General features: G+C 43.5%; 1 protein-coding gene across 5 annotated transcripts in view; it reads left to right on the forward strand.

Moving 5' to 3' along the window:
- TRIM9 (tripartite motif containing 9) overlaps positions 1-18,350 on the forward strand; it is a 112,191-nt gene extending 93,841 nt beyond the window's left edge. For 2 of the 5 annotated variants that reach the window (XM_060004566.1, XM_060004567.1), the window contains exons 8-13: positions 7,494-7,682; positions 10,220-10,261; positions 10,686-10,709; positions 11,537-11,840; positions 14,145-14,307; positions 16,318-18,350. In XM_060004566.1, coding sequence (XP_059860549.1) covers positions 7,494-7,682; positions 10,220-10,261; positions 10,686-10,709; positions 11,537-11,840; positions 14,145-14,307; positions 16,318-16,380 — 785 coding nt within the window. In that variant the 3' untranslated portion in view covers positions 16,381-18,350. The remainder of the gene's footprint in view (positions 1-7,493; positions 7,683-10,219; positions 10,262-10,685; positions 10,710-11,536; positions 11,841-14,144; positions 14,308-16,317) is intronic. The other 3 variants (XM_060004570.1, XM_060004571.1, XM_060004569.1) reach the window with 2 other exon arrangements.
- The last annotated feature ends 1,650 nt before the right edge of the window (positions 18,351-20,000 follow it).

A 20,000-nucleotide genomic window follows, 5' to 3' on the forward strand; every position in this document is an offset into this window, starting at 1 on the left:
AGAAAGTCAGAAAGTCTATAATGCATTTTAGAAAGATTTCCACCTAATACATTTAAGAGTCAGTATATATTCTGGAACTCTTGATAATGGAGTATTAAGTATATCAGAAGGCTTTATGGAATTACAGTATAAGTACCCCCCCCCAAAAAAATACTATGGTAATTTTGTGTAGAGCTTCCAAGAACTTTCTTCATTGCCCATTAAAAGATTCCATGAAAAAAGACAGCAAATTGAAAGCCAGCAAATATTTTTAGGGTACTGAAATCCAGCAGAGGAATTGTATAAAAGCTATCCATTTACTATAAGGTCCTAAAAATAGGGATTCTTTTCTCTTCACCCTAAGACTGCTATATACCTCTGTACCCACTGCTATTGTTTAAACCTCCCTTCTGTTCTGTTGCTGCAACATTCCAGATTTGCCCTATGTATTACTTTCCCATTGCTGCTTTAACAAATTACCACAAGCTTAGCTGCTTAAAGCAACACAGATTTATCACCTTACAGTTCTAGAGATCAGAATCCTAAATGGGTTTCACTGGGCTAAAAGTGAGGTGTCAGCAGGACTACGTTCCTTGGAGGTGGTTCTAGGGGAGAATCTGTTCTGTTTCTTTCCCAGCTTCTAGAAACCACCGGCATCCCTTGGCTCACGGCCCCTTCCTCCATCTTCAAAGCCAGCAGCATAACGTCTTCCAATCTCTTTCTGACTCTAACCCTCCTGTTTCCCTTTTATAAGCATCCTTGTGATTTATTACCTTGGGCCCACCTGCATAGTCCAGGATAATCTCCCATCTCAAGATCCTTAACTTAGTCACATCTGCAAAGTTCCTTTTGGCATTTTAGGTGCCATGGTCACAGATTCCGGGGATTATGACGTGGAGATTTTTTGACGGGCCATTGTTCTGCCTACCGCACTCTATGAGGAAAGTGTTATTATTATTATTCCACTCTACATATGGCAAAACGGAGCCTTCCCTCTCCTATCCTGGAAGAGGATAAATGACGTGCCAGGTCTGGGCCTTTCAGCTCCTTTCAGCCCAGCACAGTACACTTTGATGCTGACATTAAAACAGTGCTATTTGCACTCAACCAAAAAGAGGAAAAGAGGAAAAACTACCCTAAGTCTGTTTGCTAGATGTCTGAAGACAGCTTGTAGAAGCAGTACTGTGTAGCTGCCTCACATGTTCATCCAGAAACCCCAGGCAGAAATTGGACTTTAACACTTTCAGTCATGTTAGACTTTTGCTCTAAAGAACAATATTCCTGCTTTAAGAAGGAGATGTGAGAATGACTGTCATTTCCAGTATCCAAGCACGTCCTTGGGTCCTGTCCTTTTTCAATGTCTTCCCTCTGGCTCCCCAACCCCCCGGGTTGAGCTTCTCTCCAACGTGGACACTTTCAGCTGGCAGTGATGGGTCACTGCCTGGGAAGGAAAAGGATGTCAGAGCCACATCTTTGAGGTCCTTGAAAGACCCCACCAAGTGAGGTCTGGGACTGGGAGCCCTGCTCGGGTTGAAACCACAGAGTTATTTATTCACAGAAGCTCTCAGCCCTCCAGATCTCAACTGTGAGGAAAAGTGGGAAGCATAATCAGGGATCATGAGAGAATCAGGCTGTAGATAAGGCTGTAAATTGTAGCATTCTCTGCACACAGGTGCTCAGAGCACTGAGCAAAAGTGCTCTCAAGCATTGTCTTACTTGAACAGCCGTAAAAGCCATCTCCACAATGCTTTCCAGGACTGTTTTATCTAATGACAACAAAAGGGTTGGGACTCTTGAAATCACATCTTAGAAACTGCTTTCTAAAAGGGGACATAGAAAGTGTTATTCATAAAGATTAAAATGCCTTTTTCTTTCGCATTAGGCTCTCAGCATCACAGCACCCTTTCCAGTGTGCTAGCTTCTTGTCCCACACATCACAGAAAATAACCCAGAGAATATTCAGTGATGCAGGCAGAATACAGGCCCAGAATGACCCCAGATGCATCTGTTCAAAAGTCTCTTTGCAGATATTTTATAGTGATTTGGGGCCAGGATAAGTGCTGTACTCTTAAACCTTAATGTACTGAGACACACGCCCACCCTACTTCCCACCAGAGAATATGTAACCTTGTGGAGGGAAAAGAACCTCATCTGATCTCAGCCTGCCCACCTTGTGTGGTCAGAATCCCAAAGGGGAGGATGACGTATTTGCCTTTCAATTCCTAACCACCACAGTCCACGGAATCACTCTATATAGACAAGAAAGATTCATCCTCAGTATAATGCAGGGTGTGGAGAATGATAATTAGGTCCTCCACACAATCCTTGGTCACCCCTGAGACCACTGAAATGTGCCCCATGGCCTATAGCATCGACCTTACCTTTTATACGTTTCCAAGGCACAGAAGAGAGCAATGGCCTTGTCAGCCCCCAAATTTTATCTACCAGGAACTGATGTGCCTGGGGCCCTTATCCTGTCCCATCACAGGTGGCAGTGTGACTTAGATGTGTCCCTTAATCTCTCTGGACTTCACGGTTTTGTTTGGCGGGGGGGTGGGGGGGGATTGTTTTGTCTCTAAAACTATAGACTTAGAGCAGATGACCTCTAAGTTTTTACAGTTAATACCCCCTGGTTTTCTTCTGTGGCTTCTGTCTTCAAAATCACGGCCGAAAGCTGTTACTATTTCAGGAAACGCTATGGACTGGCGTAGCCGCCTCCTACTTGCCCCAGGGGTTCTAGTGGGTCTCAGAGGTTGCCTGTGACACTGAAAATTCAACACTAGTAGGAAGTAGCTGATAAAGGATCACACAAGGAAAAGCGTATGGTCCACTCTGCCTCGGCTGTAGTTTTCATGACTCCGAGCACCAGAGCCGTCCCTGCAACCCCAAATAAAAGTATCTAGTTAGAGGGATATGCATTTCCAGGACAAATTCCTCAAGGTAGGTAAACCATACCTGAACAAATCCAGGTAGATTTTATGAAATCCAAGGTGAGAGGCATCGTGACAGCTTTCAGAGCCCAGAGAAGAGGTGCTTTGCTCTTTCTAATTTTGACAACATGCACGACATCCCAGAGAATTGCCTGATTTTCCATAAGACCGAATTGGATCCAAACCCTGTTTTCGCTTTTGGAGAATGTGCTTTGCACTTGACACTCTGGGGAGCAGTTTGGTCCTTTGGAATCTTTTGTATCTCTTTGAAATATAGGAATTTTCAGTTCTTCTGATGATAGTTCCTTATGAATCATGCCCTGGTGTTCTAACTTGGAGTGGAGGACTTGGTGACAGAGTGTGCAGCTGTCCCAAGGGTGGAAAGAGCCTGTTGCCTTTCTTCTTTTAAAAGGAGCTTTTCAGAACGGAAATGTTTCTCACTTCTCAACTGCAGTTCATGCCACACTTAAGAAAGATTATAATACCACCTTTCACTGTAAATTATGTACCAGTGGGACATAACTGTGACTTTGGATGCTCATTAGATCATTTAAGGACACTCAACCCCTTCATTCATTTCTTTGTCTCTTTTCAAGTCTTCCCAACAAAAGCAAATTATTTTACAGCTGGTTTATAATTGAACTGAAACTCATCTTTAACACTGCTCGTGCAGCTCTTAGTGACATATCTTGCCTTACTGTACTCTGAAATACAACCATCTTGTTGAACCAGCACCCAAGGACTGCTTAAGTTATGAAGCTGTTCACTACCAGACAGGAAGATAACCAAGAATTCTACCAGAGCACAATACAAGCTGGGTTAGCCTATGGAATCCCTGTCAGTTTGCCTTTCCTCTTTGAATTCCAAAAATAATACCTCAAAGACTGTACTTTACATTTCCAAATATTCCACATCTGTAGAAATCTTTAGTGCACTGTACATGTTGGAATCAGTCAAGAAACTCTACCCTCAGAAGTATAAAAACCAATTAGTAGTATAAGATACAGATTTTCTCTAAATACGGTCAGTTCTCCTCCCAACTTCATGCGTCCCATTTCCCAGCTGCTCAGGTTTAATGCAATGTCTGCTAATGAACAAATAAAATAAATATACAGTAAGGCAAAAAAGGAGCACACCACTTAAATATTCTTTTTTTGCCTCAAACCCAAAAGTCAGTAAATAATAAGTGTGGTCCCCAGCCAATCTTTGCTTTGATGATTCTTGATTACTTCTTCCAAGCAGAGGCCCCAACTCCAGAGTCCGGCCAATCCAGGTGGGAAGGGAAAGCAGTCCAGGCAAAGGCAAGAGGAGAGTGATGGTCACTGACAGAGTTGAGGGAAAGTGTGTCTCGTCACACTCCCATTATAAACACTGTCCTCATCCCAGAGTTACTGATATGCCCGGAGCTGCCACACCAGTATTCCGTTGGCGTTCTGTTTCCCGTTGCTCTTTCCTGCTAAACTGCTTTTTGCCCAGCAAAGCTCTTCAGCAGACAGGATCACTGCATGTGATGAAACATGACAAAAAAATTAAAAATCTTTGAAGGGGCTATTTTTCTTCCTCCAGCGACCTATACGTGAAAAATTAATAATAGTTATCCTGGTTATTAGCTATGACCTGAAACATAGCTTCATATCATGTATTCTGAAAAAAGCACTAACCCAATTCCTCTTTGTCGTGACTGACAGAATATTAATGGCTGAAAAGCCTTCTCCAGATCTCAGTAATTGTGCTTTGAAGGAGAGGTAAGGAAGTGGCATGTACATCCTTCCTGCATCCTGGGTATAACACAGAATACACTCTTGGGTAGCTATGTGTAGGCTCAATGTTAGTTGTGTGATTTGGCTAAACATGGGTGTGGCACCACTGTTCCCAATGTTGTCTTACTGTCTTTGGTTCATGTCTTTGAACATGTCCAGAGGGGCACGATGAGGAGAGTAAAGATTTGAAATCCACACCCTAGAAGAAAGGTTGGAAATCGATTCTATTTATCCCAGAAAAGGGATGATTTAAAGGGGGCCGGTGACTGCTCTCAAATATTTGAAGAACTAGCGCGCTGTTCTGTACGGCCCCAGATAGTAATGGTACGATTAAGGAGTCGAGTTCCCAAAGAGATCTATCCAGACCCATGTCAGCAATGACTACAAACAGGAGGGGGCTGCCGGAGGCCATGAGATCCTCAACCTAGGGGACTTCAAGGGGAAGCTTGTGATTGCTGCTCAGATGTTATCGAGATAAGTGTCTTCCCTCTTAGACTCCTGCAACCTAAGGTAATATCAAGTGACTTAGATGACCTGTAGGCAACTGACCCAACACTTGCACCATGTGCCCATGGGGAAGGGCACAGAGAGTCTGCTGGGATCAAGTGGAAAGTGCTCTCTTGCAGTTCATTTGGACAATTTTCATGACAAGGTAGGAAGTTTTTTTTAGGAGCTTCTTAGAGAAAATGGGGTAAGAGCCCAGCTGGTAGGGTATGGGAGGCCATAGGTGGGAAAAATTCAGAGACAGAGATGGAGTGATTGGGTAACATGTATATTAAATAAGCTTGCTTGAATAGAGAGCATGGTTCAAGACTGAGAGGAGTCAGGGACAATTGGGTCATCAATAAATAACGGATCTACATAAAAGGATAGAAAAGCTAACCATTTTAGTGTCAAGTTAGTAATCCCATGAATAACCATAGCTGCCCTCAGCCCAGTCCCGCAGAGTGGTACCATCACCAACTCCAAGTGCTTCTTCCCGGTGCTGAGAATAGAAAAGGGGAGTATGATGGGATTGGATATGCTCCCTGAGTCTGGATGCAGAGTACACGTCTCTTCACTGGTTTTCAAATGATTACTCGAGAGTTCAGTATACCCTGAAATTCATTCTACTGTATGTGTCCTTTCCCTTAATCTTCAGGGCAACAAGTATTTTAAGGATAATGAATTAATTATTATTACTTGGTGAAAAATACATTTCCAAGCAAATTCTTGTTAAAAATGTTTTACTGAGATAAATATAATTGTAAATTCTCTCCCTAAAAGAAGCCCATATCAGTTTGTGGTGCTGTGCAATTGTCTTTCAAATTTTTCCATTAAACTAAAAGACTAATTCCCCCCTGAGATCATTATAATGTAAATCATTTCTGAACAAGGAAATGATCACACATGCCAAATTACCCGAACCATCTGAAGTTTAGGTAGAAGAAAATTGGAATGTATTATTATTGGGAACACAAAGCCTTAACTCCATAAGTAGCCATTTCTTTTCTCTGAAAATCTGCTTTACACTTTTCTGTAAAAAAGTAAAAAAGAAAAAGAAAAGAATTTTCCCCAAGGATAAGTCTAAAGCCTGAAAAGCTAATTTTGATATGTTCAGAAATGAAAATGAGACCGGGTTGGCAGTATTAAGCTGAAATGCTCCACCAATGCCCTTGCTCTGAGCTCTTCCAATAGAATCCCGTTCTGCACACACGTGCTCCACTGAGCGCACGCAGAATAGCGTTTGGATAGGATAAGGCTGTGTTCAACACAGAGGAACATGCTAACAGACTCAAACCAGAAAAATATTCCCAGGAACACTCTCTGGCCACCAAAACAAAATTATTTTTTCAATGAGAAGCAAGTTCCTTGGTGGTTTTGGACATAGAATACTACCATCATGCCATCTGTATTTCCTAAATTATTATTATCAAACTAAGCTCTAAGAAGGCCCCTATTGGTAAAACATCTGTCTCTGACCAGATAACCCTACTGCATACAACCACCTATTGTTCAACAAAAGAGAAAGGAATGATTTTAGTAATTTAGAGGAGCTACCTCTAAATTACTCTAAATGTTAGAACCAAATCAAGTAATTGATATGTCCTTACTCTGGGATAATAGTGATCTTCATGCCAGACCTGACTATCTGAAAATAAAGACGTTTTTGCCACAAATGCACCTCACCACTGCCCATGGTCTGTTTATTGTTAGAGAACCAGAGATGTTCAAGGGCATCGTTAGGGTCTCATCTTAATGCAGAGACAAAGGTAAGGCTCCTTCCCTGATTACTTGTTCAGCCCTATCTTCCTCTCCTATTCAAAGAGCAAGTCTTGAGTGTGCTGGTATAGAAAAACCACCTCGTCCATTTAGAAACGGAAAAAATAAGAGACAAAAGGAAAACTATGGAACAGCAAAGAGTTGGTCAAAATCGTCACCTCCTAAATAGAAACTCTTTAAGAGGCCATCGTTGTACAGGTAGTAACATCCAAGGGAGCTGGAGAGGGTGAAGTATTAATCTCCTCTTGGTCATCAATGGGTAAAATTTACCTCTAAGGTTTCTAAATTCAACTCGAAAGATATTTAATTAAACGGAAACTTCCAATACCTTCTCTACCACTAAAAATTGGGAGAAGAGAAGACAATTGTCTGTGATATTTGAAGTATCCTCTGGTCATGGGTTCCGACCTGCCGAGAATTCCCTCCCAGTCTCAAACCACATTGGCATCTACGGGGTGGATGAAGCTTTGTGAAAATGCATTCGTAAGGCAGGTCTTGGGGAAAACTGTGCCCAGCAGGTGGCAGATTTCTGATCTCTAGTTTGCGTTGATCTTACATTTAGACACAGATTCAGAAGAACAGACAGTCCCTTTTCCAGTGCCTTCGGAAAGATTGCCGCTCCGTAGAATGAGTCCTTTCTCCTCCACCCTTAATCTACAGCCCAGCTTCCCCAGGAGATCCTACTTTGATTTCCGATCCTCACCCCATCAGCTGAGCTTGCATTCCTCTTTACAGTCTCTCAATGCACCGGGTGAGCTGAGCTCGTCTGACCTTTCCTCTTGATCTCTGTGCCTTGAAGGCATCTCTGAATACCTGTTTCGTTCTTGGCGTCCATGTGCGTGCAGAGGGGGATGAGCTAGTCTCTGTGTCTGTGGCCTGCTTCCGGTATGAGGAGCATTTGGATGAGGGAGCTTTGTGGCATCCTTGTGTGTGTGGTGTGAGGACCAACCCATCGAGCTGTGGTCAATGTATATAATGGTGTCGGAAAGTGATGAGTGAAGTTGTTCTTTTTGCACAAGCTGGTACCACCATGGGAAACCTGCTCTGTCATCACATGCAGTGGCATAGCACGCGCAGGTGCTGGCTGAGTGGAGGCTGTGGCCTTAGTATGGAGGTTTGCAGCCCTGCTGTATCCAGGAAACCAGCTGTGTCTGGGAGACTGGATCAGTGCACCCAGCCTGGAGTGGTCTGATTAAACATAGACTCAAGAGATCTTTATTGAAAAAATAAAAGTAAAAAACTTGCCGACAGCAGAATACATCATACAAAGCAGACACACCAGAGAGCAGCAAGTGAAAGTATTTCCTGCCGAATCCTGCGCTCACTGGTCAGACAGGGTCATGGCTGATTTTTTTCTAAGCAAAGGGGAGGAACCACCACCAGCTAAATCAGAAACCCTCAACTAGCCTAAGGCCCAAAGATGGGAGTCACTGAAAAGTCTGGCCTCCCCAAGTTTCCCACAGCTAAGAGGGTTGTGACACGGCTTCAGGCTGATTTCAGGAAGCTGGACTAGTGATACTGTGCCATGAACTCTGTCTAGCCAATAGAATCTTAAAATATCTAAACTGCAGTCCTATTTGATCTCTTCAGGACTATATTGTAATCAGGGATACTTACGATGCACATTTCACATTTCCAAAGGTTTCTTTTGTTTGTTATTTTATTCTGTTTGCTCATCCCACATCCTGGAATGAAGAAGCCCACAGCATGACAGTGCAAAAAGGATGCAGGGACTTCAAGCGCTCTTTAAAATGACATTTTTCTTTGTGCTTTTATGTTTCTTAATGTTTTTCTGTGCGCTATTGGCTTTTAGACATGCTTTGTTATGGAAGCCTTTTCACTTGTGTCTAATGTACTGAAATATTGTTATAGTCTTTGTAATGTATATTGTCTCAAGAATAAAATATGTGGGTTTGGGGATATCTGATGGCTGTACTTGACACCATTGTTCTAGTTGTATCGTTGAAACTTAAATGTACGATGGTGTGTTTAAAGTAGTGTAAAAAAGATTTCAGAAAACTTGTTTTGAAAAAGACTTGCACAAGGCATGATTCATTTAAAAAATTTAAAAGCCCTATTCAGATTCTACAAATTTATGTCCAAAGCTGGATATCAGATTCAGTTTTAAAACTCCAGGTGTTCTGTACTCACTAAGTTCTAACCTGTGAATAGGAATTGAAGTGATAATTGATACAAACTAAACATAAGTATTCAGCCATGAGTTGGAGAAAATGATTATTCTGCATATCAATTCATCCTAGAGGAAAAAAAAAAACCAAAAGTAATATCATAATCCTTACATTTTGTTTTTAATTCAATCATTAGTCCTTTCTAAGGTGCTTTCTTAATTCTTCTAAAATTCTTTTAATTCAGTGTATTATCCTTTATTTAGCACATAAGGGCCTTACTGAATTGAAAAAACATTAAATGATCCTTTCTAGGAGATACCCTGGTGCTCATCAAAAACACATTTCCTAGATCAGTCACTGACAGCACTTGAAATTGTAGTTCACACACCTTTGAACATTTTAAGACTAGACGGCTTCATCCACCCTGATGAAACTTCTCATGGAGTAGGTAAGGGGATGTTAGGGAAAGAGGGAGACGGTTGCAAAAGTCGCACAGGTGATTCCAATACATCTCTGAGGTCACTCCCACCCCCTTCAGCACCATTTCCCCCTCCCTCCCTTAGGTGAAAAGGACTCATGTAGTAAAACAATCTAAAGAGATGAGGTCATTTTCATATTTACGACATTTAATTCATGTCATTATTAATAATTACCAGATGTATGTATTAACATAGGGATTACATTACACATCTAGTTATATAATTATCATGTGACTTGAGCCCAAGTAACAGCAAAGGCCTCTGGGCCTAACCAGAGTTAGAAGTACATGGAATAGTGATGTAGAATGGAGTTTTATCAAGATTCAGTGATTTCTCCATTTCAATTGGATGAATTTTTCTCATTTTCTTCTGAATACGGAAACTTTAGTGGAAAAGATTAAACTCGGAAGATGATGAAAATTTAAGCCGTACAGTTTAGAAACAATTGGAGGAGATTTTATTAAATGAAAAAAAAAAAAAAAAAAGATGTACTATTCATTTTGAAAGAGCAGAGAGGCAATTTTTACCCAGGCAAGTAAACTAATATAGAAAGGGCTTTGGTTTTTCATGAATCAGGCCTCTGGTGACTCTCTTCAGCTGGTGCTTTTTACATGTATACAAATAATTTTTATTGACCTGGTTGTTGTTTCATAGCTTTGATGTGTAGTATCTCTTTATAGGATGCAATTTTGAGACACAATCTGCACCTTACTCTCAATTAGGCAAGTATACCTATTGTAATTGTTATCTTTTACATATGTGCTTGATGTGCTCCACTCCCTTCACAAAATAAACGGTGGCAGCTTATTCTATGTCAATAGAATTGTCTAACTGTCGTTCAAATCCCACTATAGCAGTTTCTCACGTGCGCAGAAAAATGAGTCTGTATTTTGAAATCTTATGCCTCAGAGAAGATTACTTTTCCCCCAGCTTTCTTGTACATCAATGCAAAGCACTCTTTATAAGCAGAGCACTTGTGGGCAAAGGTACTAATCAGACTGATACAGTTTCAAACTGAGTAGTGTATGCAGTTTTAAACTGAGCCCTTTTTTGGTATGAGTCTATCAAGAGAGACATGTTTTCTTATCAATGTCAATTTTGCTTCCTATTTCTCTCTCCCATGCCTTTCACTTGGAATGACAACAGTTGATATTAAAAAGCTGTTGGCAGGTATGGAATAACCTTATTCTGTTACAAATAGCAAAGACCAAAGTGCATGTGTGGTGGCTCACAGATCTGATACATCAGCAATTTCGTCTGTCCAGAGCAAGTTCTGGGCAGGTGACATTTAGAACTCGGGCACAGCGCTGCGTACAAAGACGTCATTCCATCTGCACCTAAGGTCCAAAACATTTTACACGGTAGTTTTAGGAGTAACACGGAAACTGCATTTGTGGTGAAGGAAGCAACCTGTCTTACATCCAAGTCACAATCACTCATGAAAATTAGTTTCTGTTGCTGATAGCTTCGAAGCTTTTGAGCTTTCGCTAACACTGAGGAAATTTTCAAAACGAGTAGACCTGAGCACTTCTGCAGAAGGGACATTTCCTTGTTTCACTGAGTGTGTTTTATCCCTCCTCCATCTAGGACTCTAGCTCCTAGCCTCCCCGTCTCAGGGTTACACAGGCATCTTAGCGCATCCCTCTCCCCTTATGTCTCTGGTGTACTGTTCTGCCAGTCACCGGGTGAAGGGACTTGCACCTTCCAAAATCGATGCCACTGCTCTTCCGGATCACCCGGCTGGGAGTGCAGGCTGAGCCGGGTAACCCCTGCTGAATCGGTCGTGTGTCCTCCGTCTGCTTCTGGGCGCAGAGAGCCCTAGCTCCCAGGAAGTGCCCCCTGTCTGCTCACTCACAGCCCCTTCTGGCCCTGGACACCTCCTTCCCGCATGGAAGCATGAAAACGGGACAAGACGCTCCTCTCCGGCCCAGGAGTGCGTTATGGCGTGAGCTCAGTGGGTCCGTCTTAGTAACCGCCCTCCCTTCTGTTGTTCCCAGTGGCCTGGTTTGCTTTTGACCCTGGCTCGGCGCACTCTGACATCATCTTCTCCAATGACAACCTGACTGTGACCTGCAGTAGCTACGATGACCGGGTGGTGCTGGGGAAGACTGGCTTCTCCAAGGGTGTCCATTACTGGGAGCTCACGGTGGATCGCTATGACAACCACCCAGACCCTGCCTTTGGTGTGGCTCGCAACAACGTGATGAAGGATGTGATGTTAGGAAAGGACGACAAAGCCTGGGCAATGTATGTGGACAACAACCGGAGCTGGTTCATGCACAACAACTCGCACACCAACAGGTACCCTGCAGCCCCTACCCCCCAAGCAAGCCTTCTTCACGTTGGCTTCTGGTCGAGAACGAGAGCCCGAGTTCAGAGACCTGTTAAACAGACAACATGAAGGAAGACAGGCAGGCGATCTTTATGAAGTAGAAGTCTTACTGCTCTTGGCTGAGTCCCTCCTGGAGTTTTATTTTATTTTATTTGCATAATGACAGAGACATGAGTACTTTCCTAGGTCCCTCATTGCTACGTTCCACCCAGGGCTGGAAACTAAGAATCCTCATGCATATGTATTATAGAAAAACATTCCCGGATTCTAAAATCCAGACTTACAACTTCCCAGAGAAGCACTGTTGGACAAGAGACTTAGTTTCTCTGAACATCGGTTTCCAAATCCACCAATTAGGAAAATCATGTTTTTCCATGCATAAATGTTCCCGTGATTACATGAATCATGCAAAAATGCCTCCCATCCACCTGAAAATAGAAGCCACTGTTCTTCTTATTATGATTATTATCAATGCCACTTCTCAGAATAGTAGCCATTCATTAAACGAAGTCGTGTGGATGCCAATTTGGATAGTTTTGTACTTGAAGAGCTCTCTTATTATTGTATGGACTCAGAGTACCCAGTTTGCTGGGGAAAGAGAACAAAGGTAAATAAAGGTTTTCCTTTAACACCAAAATATAGGCAAGTATAATGTAACCCATGCTATCATATTTTTTCTAGACCTCCTTTTTCATACGGTGTGCGTTTTCTTCCTCAAATGTATTTGTCACACGTTTCCTAGGTAGAGAAGTGTCTTTTGTGGATCCTAGTCCACCTTATTCTCAAAGATTTCCCCAGGATACATTCATTGGTGTCTCTGGGAAAAAAACAAAAATACAGTTGTAGTCAGTTGGATCACAAGGAAAGTGAGTCAGGCAGTGGTAGGCAGTGGACTCCACTGTCTCAGCTTTTTCTGTATGCTCATCACTGCCCCTTTTCCAGCCAGTAGGACTCCTAGGTCCTTCACTTCCTGTCCCCTTGGATAGTTTCTATACAACTGCATTCAGTTGTGTATTATTCACCATCACTTGAAGTGAGCACACATGCCATTCCAGCCTGATATCAAATCCTACTAGATGTATATAAGCCATTGTCTTCAGTAATTCACATTGGGGGGACCCTCTGTCACCAGATTCCCTGATGCCATGTACCACGCTTACTTTTCCCTTTTAGCTTCTTTATTTTGGAGTGAAGGAGTGAGTAATAACACAACTGCCACGCTATGCAGAGAAACACTTTCTTAAGGCAGAGCACATCTGCTTGCATGCAAACTGCATGTCACCAGTGCCCTCATTGCCGAAGCTGTGAATTTCCAAGATGAAATTGACACCCCTGTGTTTTCACCACTACTGGCAGTCTGCGTTCTGCGCGCCGGGGCGGGGAAAGAACAACACTCTAACATTTCTGTGCTCTGCTGAGATGAGGCTGAAGTTCAGTATTGCTAGCCCTCAAAGAGGAGGAAAAAGGCAAATCTGATCATCCATGCTCAATGGCTTCTGTGAAACCATCAATGGAAGCGTAAGACACAATTCGTGGTCAAATGACAGTCACTCCACCTCCTACAGTATAATTAATGATTTCACCTTACAGAGAGGAGATTCCTCTTCTCCGGTGTTGGCGTTTTATGAAGAGCCTCCAACTTCTCCAAATTCAGCATGCCCCAAATTACCATCTTTCTGGAATGAGCTTTTCTGTTTCACGGAGAGCAGAAGGGCCCAAATCCCATTTTTCATGCATGTGTTTTAGGTTCAGCTTAAGTGCTTCTTTGACTTTCAAATTAAATCATTTTGTATTTAATGACGCTTAATTCACACCATATGTGCAAAGCGTGAGACCCAGCTCTAGGCAGAGCTCTGATAGCCCAGAGGCTACTTTTTGCTCCTGGTCTTTGATGCTTTGTTTTCTACTAGACGACAGCCTGTAGAGACCCTGTATGAAGGAGTTCGCTCTCGGCAACGGCACGGTGAACCTATACATTCTCAACAGGGGAGTGAAAATTGGTTTTCCAGGGAGCGAGCAAAAGATCTTACTTCTTATATATATAAAGCACAGATATACGTACAGCCCATCAGCAGATACACAGTATATCTGCGGTATTAAAACTGTAAGTGAGGAGGGGCGATTAGGGGGAAAAATGTTTTAAAAGGCTCCTGGGGTGGGGATGAGGAACAGTACTTTTAAACAAGTTAAAAAATACTGGTTTAACCATACAAAACGGGAAGCTTCTAGAATGATGACAGGCAAGTGAAACCCCATGTTTTCTTTTCCCACAGAACTGAGGGAGGGATCACAAAGGGGGCCACGATCGGGGTCCTCCTAGACTTAAATAGAAAAACCTTGACATTTTTTATCAACGACGAGCAGCAAGGTCCCATCGCGTTTGAGAACGTGGAAGGGCTGTTCTTCCCGGCAGTCAGCCTGAACAGGAACGTGCAGGTGAGCTGCAGACTCTGCTTCTGAGGCTGCCCACGGGCAGCGAACTCAGCCCCTGCCCACCGAAGGCCCAGACCGAGACGCGGAGGAAGGGGGGGGGAGGAGCGCCGGGTGGGATGGACGTGACAAGTGAGATGATTCCAGATTGGCATGAGCCCCTCGGTTATATTTAGACACAATCTAGTGAACAGCAGGTGGGAAACTGGGATTCTCTGCGTGGCTGGCTAATTAATGATTGTCCCTCTGAGCCCTAGTTTCCTCTCTAGTAGAAAGGAAACTCTTGAATCAGCTGGCATGAAAACAAATGAAATGACTGATGCAAAGCGCCGTGAGTGCCAGAGAAGTGAAGGTGCGAGCCTGAAGTGCTAGCATGATGCTCAGAAATTTGGGGCGATTTCTGTGCACTCTTATCAGTTCTGTCAGGCGCTTCGGGGACGGAAAACACATACTGATGATTTACTGTAAATAAAAACAACAAGTTCTTCTCATTCATTCATTCAACAAATATCTATTGAGTGCCTTTAATATGTCAGGCACTATTGAAGTATTATGAGTATTGGTGTTTACCGGTGAAAACAAAACAAAAATCTTTCCCTCTTAGGGCTCACATTCTAGTTATAGGAGACAGACAGTGAATAATAAGCACAACTGCTATGTTAACTATATAGTATGTTAGAAGGCGATATCCAGTGGAGACAAGACCGAGGGAGGGCAGTGGCCATCTTAAGCAGCGTCGTCAGCATAGGTGGACCTTATTGTAGTCACAGGTGAGCTGAGCCTTGAAGGGGGTGAGGGAGTGAGCTGTGTGGGGCTTTCCAGGCAGAGGGAACAGCCAGGGCAAAGTTTCTAAGGCACGAGGGGCCTCACTTAAGCAAGGAAGGGCCAGGAGGTGGCAACTGGGGCAGATGAGGGGCAGTGGGAGAGAAGATCAGAGCCATGCGGGAGGGTGTGCCCTGCCAGCCTCTGCCGGGACGGGACCTTTCACTTCCGTCCTGAGCTAGAGCTCATCATCGACTGTGACCCTCATTCAGCAAATGGCTGCCTTACGATAGGATAGATAGGGCTTGAGAATCAAAACACTGCTGGCGATTTTTGCTCTATATAAAACCACGTCTTGGAAGCTATTTTAAAAATCCATTGTTGTTTATCAGTATGTGCGGTAGAAGTGATTGCAACCCAGTGACCTCTGCCCTTCTGTCTTGCTGCAACTAGATGGGTTTTTCTGGATGGCTGACATCTAATCAATCAGAGTGCAGCCCCTACATTGGACAAAAGAAAGCTATAGATTTCCCTAGAAGTGTGTCTTCGAAAACCCTCATTCAAAGTTTTCCACATTTTCAGCTGTTTCCCTTGCAAAGAATATTGTACTCGACGCTCTTTAGGGGTTTCTGAGTATCTTTAGAGAAAGACTGTTGGGCTGGGGAAGACAGGGACAGGACAAGAAGGGGAGAGATGACAGACAGCAGTGCATGAAATGGTTCTAGCCTGGTCCATGCAGCTCAAGTATGAGGTTGGACAAAATTCAGTGAAATATTAAATAAGTGCCCACGTTTCTTCATACCTGGCAATCATGTAGTCCATCCCTAAATGAAAGGCTTATCCTAACTGGAATAACTAGTGGACAAATAACAGGGGAAGAGTTGTCTGTGCATCTGCTTTCTGTCCATGGACATGGCAGTGATCACCGCCGTGTGGCCAACAGGCTTTTCTACCTTCATATCCATGCCTGTGTCTTCAGTCATAGGAACACAATCTCCCCAGAATCCTTTGAAGAAGCAAGTGGCTGCGAACCATATTATCAAGTGTCTCCAAGAGTGGGGAGCCCAGCATGGTGGTCAGGTTCTTAGCACAGGCTGAACTCTACTAGAATTCTCTTCAATGCCTGCTATAATAGATGTTACAGAAAACTGAACAGATCCCCTTTTGAGTGAGGAACACACCCATTGTGCTCTGGGGAAGGGGTGCAGGGGGGGATCCTGCAGTGCCTTTGGGACTCACAGTCTCTTCCCACAGGTCACGCTCCACACGGGGATCCCAGTCCCCGACTGCTACTCCAGCAGAGCATCAATAGCCTAAAGATGTGCTGTGGAGGCGCCAGCTGCCTGTTCTTACCTCCACCTGAGAGCAACAGCAAGGAGCTCAGCCAGAGCTGGAGGGAGAGGGAGGAGGAGAGAGATGCTGGTCCTCGCACCCCGCAGCCCCCCTTTCCCTCCAGCCTCTCTACTGCTGTAAAGCCTGCTTTCTCTTCCATGTTCAGCAGTTCTAACCAACGGAAGACCTAGACAACCCACCATGTCACTTTGTTTCCACAGCCAGATTTTGCTTTTAGTTACATTGTTTTTTTTACGTAGGTGAGTTATCTTTTCTTTCTCCTTTGATCATGTCATTGGTGACTTACTGACCTGGCACTGCCAAGAGAAAATTCTCCTGATAACTTTTTTCTTAAACTTTCTGTCAAGGAGGTAGGTAGTAGGGAGAGGTAAGGAAGAATGAGCTAAATTCGGAGCTTGCCGTTTAGAACGTTCTTGAGTGTTCTTACCCTGCGACCTCTCATGCAGCATTAGCTCTGCAAAGCTAGTCTTTTCAGCAATGAAAAGTTTTACTATCCACTAAAGCACAAAGATATCAGCGACCCGACTACACAAAGACGAAGGGGTAGAGGCTCACAGGACAGCTAGGTCATTAGGACGGGCCAGAAACCCTGGTCGCTGAATGAAATGGGAAGGTCTCTAAATAGAGGCAGGGCAGGGGACTTCATGATCTGGTTCATTCATTTAATACAAGTTTTTAATTGAAAACCGACTCTGGACCAGGCACTGTTCTAGACAATGGAGACAGAGTGGTGAATACACAGGTGTGGTCTCTGCCCTCCCGGAGCTTATATGGTCCTAGGAGAACAAACCAAAAATAAAATTATTACAAATTGTTATTAGTATTAGGAAGGAAATAAACAAGGGCCAAAGAGGCTCCTTGGTAAGATCTTTCAGATCCCCTAGAATGATGCTAAAAATCCATGCATTCTGGCCACAGCACCAGAAACATACCAACTCAATGCCTTTTCAACTGTGCTATTTTAATGATGGTACTTGCTGCCCTTCACCACAGAGTCCTTTTTCAGTAGAAACGATGTCAGCATTCTTATTTGTTAATACTGCGGTGATACTAAGCCTTAAAAATAAATGTGAAAAAAAATTAATGACCAGAAGGAGGAAGACTCATTGTCCATAACGGAGGATCTTAAGTTGCAGTTCACAGCATTCACATTCTCAGGATTAATGCGCTTGTCTCCGTGTAGACTCACTATCTGTGCCTGTTACAAATGAACAATCCATCCTCTCTGCTGCCATTCACAACCCAACTTTCTGGAATTGTTCAAATAATGTTTGGGAGGAAAGGAAATTGTAGGTCATTGCTATGATGGATAGCAGAATACTAAGCTTATTACTTCCGTGTAGAGATAGACTTATATAAGCTACCCTTCCGATCCTTTTGTTTGACATGAAGTTTTAGAAAATGTAGCACCTAGAAGGAGGTTCTGGTTAGTTGTCTAAATATTTGCCAGGGAGCCAAGAAATTCACCATGGAAAAAAAAAAGAAAAAGAATAACAAAAGGGAAGAGGTAGGATGGGAAGGCTAACAAATTAAAGTTTGGGCAAAAAGTAATATATGTAAATAGCTACTAATTTACTTTTGGGCTTACTTGATTTAGATTATTCCTATCAGCTGTGGTGTTTTTCTAGTTAAGTGTACCTGATTTATTGAATGGGTGCTATCCTATTTGTGTCCACCTTGGTTTTTCTTGGCTACAGAAACATTCTGTTGCAGGCCAACACTAATTTGATATATGATTTATTCTCCAATGAGACTCGATGGCTGGGCCGCTGTAGACTCATAGTTTCTCTTGTTCCTTATTAAATTCATCCTGCTAATTAGATTTCTAGTGACCGGTAACACGTAGTTTACACAGAATTGCAGTTATAGATGCATACAGCTACTGTACTAGAACAGATGGATATTTCTGGTGTGCCAATAAATGATTTTTATGAGAGAACATCCCATGTGTCTTTAGAATTTCTTAGTTTTTGCCTTTTGGGGACGACAGTTCGCCTTTGTCAGAGCAAAGTGTCATGGGAAGGTCCCGCAGAGCTCGGGAAAACACCTGCCCTTCATTCCATCTCCTCAGGAACCTTGCACCGTCGCCTAGTGGTGCTGACCTCCTGAATCCTAACTCAGTATGAAACATTAACAGTGAGATGCTGTTGAGGGTCTGCCTCCAAACACTGGGCACTTACCTTAACAAACCTGCTCCTAGAAGCTCCACAAACTTGTACTGCAAGATACAGTGTCACTGACTTTTTCTAACCTGGTTCCTTCACCACTTCTTGGAGTAGCTAAGCAATACGATTGTTTTTAAATAATTACAACAACTAGCCTTTTCAAATGAACAGCCTCGGTTTTATATTAAAAGGAAAACATGACCTAAAAGCATATCGAAAGCACGGGTTAAATCCATTTCACCTGCCTTCCCGAATCTAGGTTGTTTTAGGACCCGGCTCGCAGCCTGAACTATAAGATGTTTGAGGGAGTGGTTTTCCAGGAACTTGGCATCAGCTGTGTCTAATTCCAGCTGAGCTGATTAAGACTGGATAGGATTACCAACCCCTCAACTGGGCATGCGTGAGTGTCCTCTCGGTGACCTTCTGAAGGCGCAAAGGCCTGTAATTAGTTACAGCTGGGCAGAAGGACACTTACCGCACCTTTTTCCAATCAGCTTTCCCCATGCCCCCCACGCGCCCCACGAGCCCCATACCTCAGACCAACCTGCTTCCTTATGCAGTTATCCCATAAATACCCCAGCCCCTTGCCTTGGGTGGGGAGGTGGGTTTGAGATTTGTTCCCTCCTCTGTTTGCTTTCCTGGAAACCTCAGCATCCCAGCGTTTGGTACGCTGTGCCATGGGCAAAACAAACCTGGTTCAGAGCTTCCCTGGTGGCGCAGTGGTTAAGAATCCGCCTGCCAATGCAGGGGACATGGGTTCGAGCCCTGGTCCGGAAAGATCCCACATGCCACGGAGCAACTAAGCCCGTGCGCCACAACTACTGAGCCTGTGCTTTAGAGCCCACGAGCCACAACTATTGAAGCCCATGTGCCACAACTACTGAAGCCCCGTGCCACAATTACTGAAGCCCCGTGCCACAACTACTGAAGCCCATGTGCCTAGAGCCCGTGCTTCACAACAAGAGAAGCCACCGCAATGAGAAGCCCACGCACCGCAGCAGAGTCATCCCTGCTTGACACAACTAGAGAAAGCCCACGTGCAGCAACAAAGATCCAATGCAGCCAAAAATAAATAAACTAATTAAATTAATTTTTTAAAAAACTTGGTTCAGTAACAATATGATCCAGGTTGTAACCTGAGTGGAACCTCAGGCAGTTGTTAGGAGCTGCTGCTCTGTGTCCGTCCAGGTTTCTGCACTCTTCTTTCCTCACCGCCTACCCTGATATTTTGTTCTTCTTTCTCTATTGGCCCCATCTTCTGGTTTCCTTCTCTTCTGTTTGCTACCTAATGGGACACTTTAGCCATGTTTTCCTCTTCCCGTGGTGTTGAGGTGAATAGAACTTCTGATCCCCCTCGAATTTCCTCATAGTAGTGACTAAGTGATTTGCAAGAAATCACCCTATTTTCTGGAAATGAGA

Source organism: Delphinus delphis, chromosome 2, assembly GCF_949987515.2.
Source record: "Delphinus delphis chromosome 2, mDelDel1.2, whole genome shotgun sequence".
NCBI lineage: Eukaryota > Metazoa > Chordata > Mammalia > Artiodactyla > Delphinidae > Delphinus > Delphinus delphis.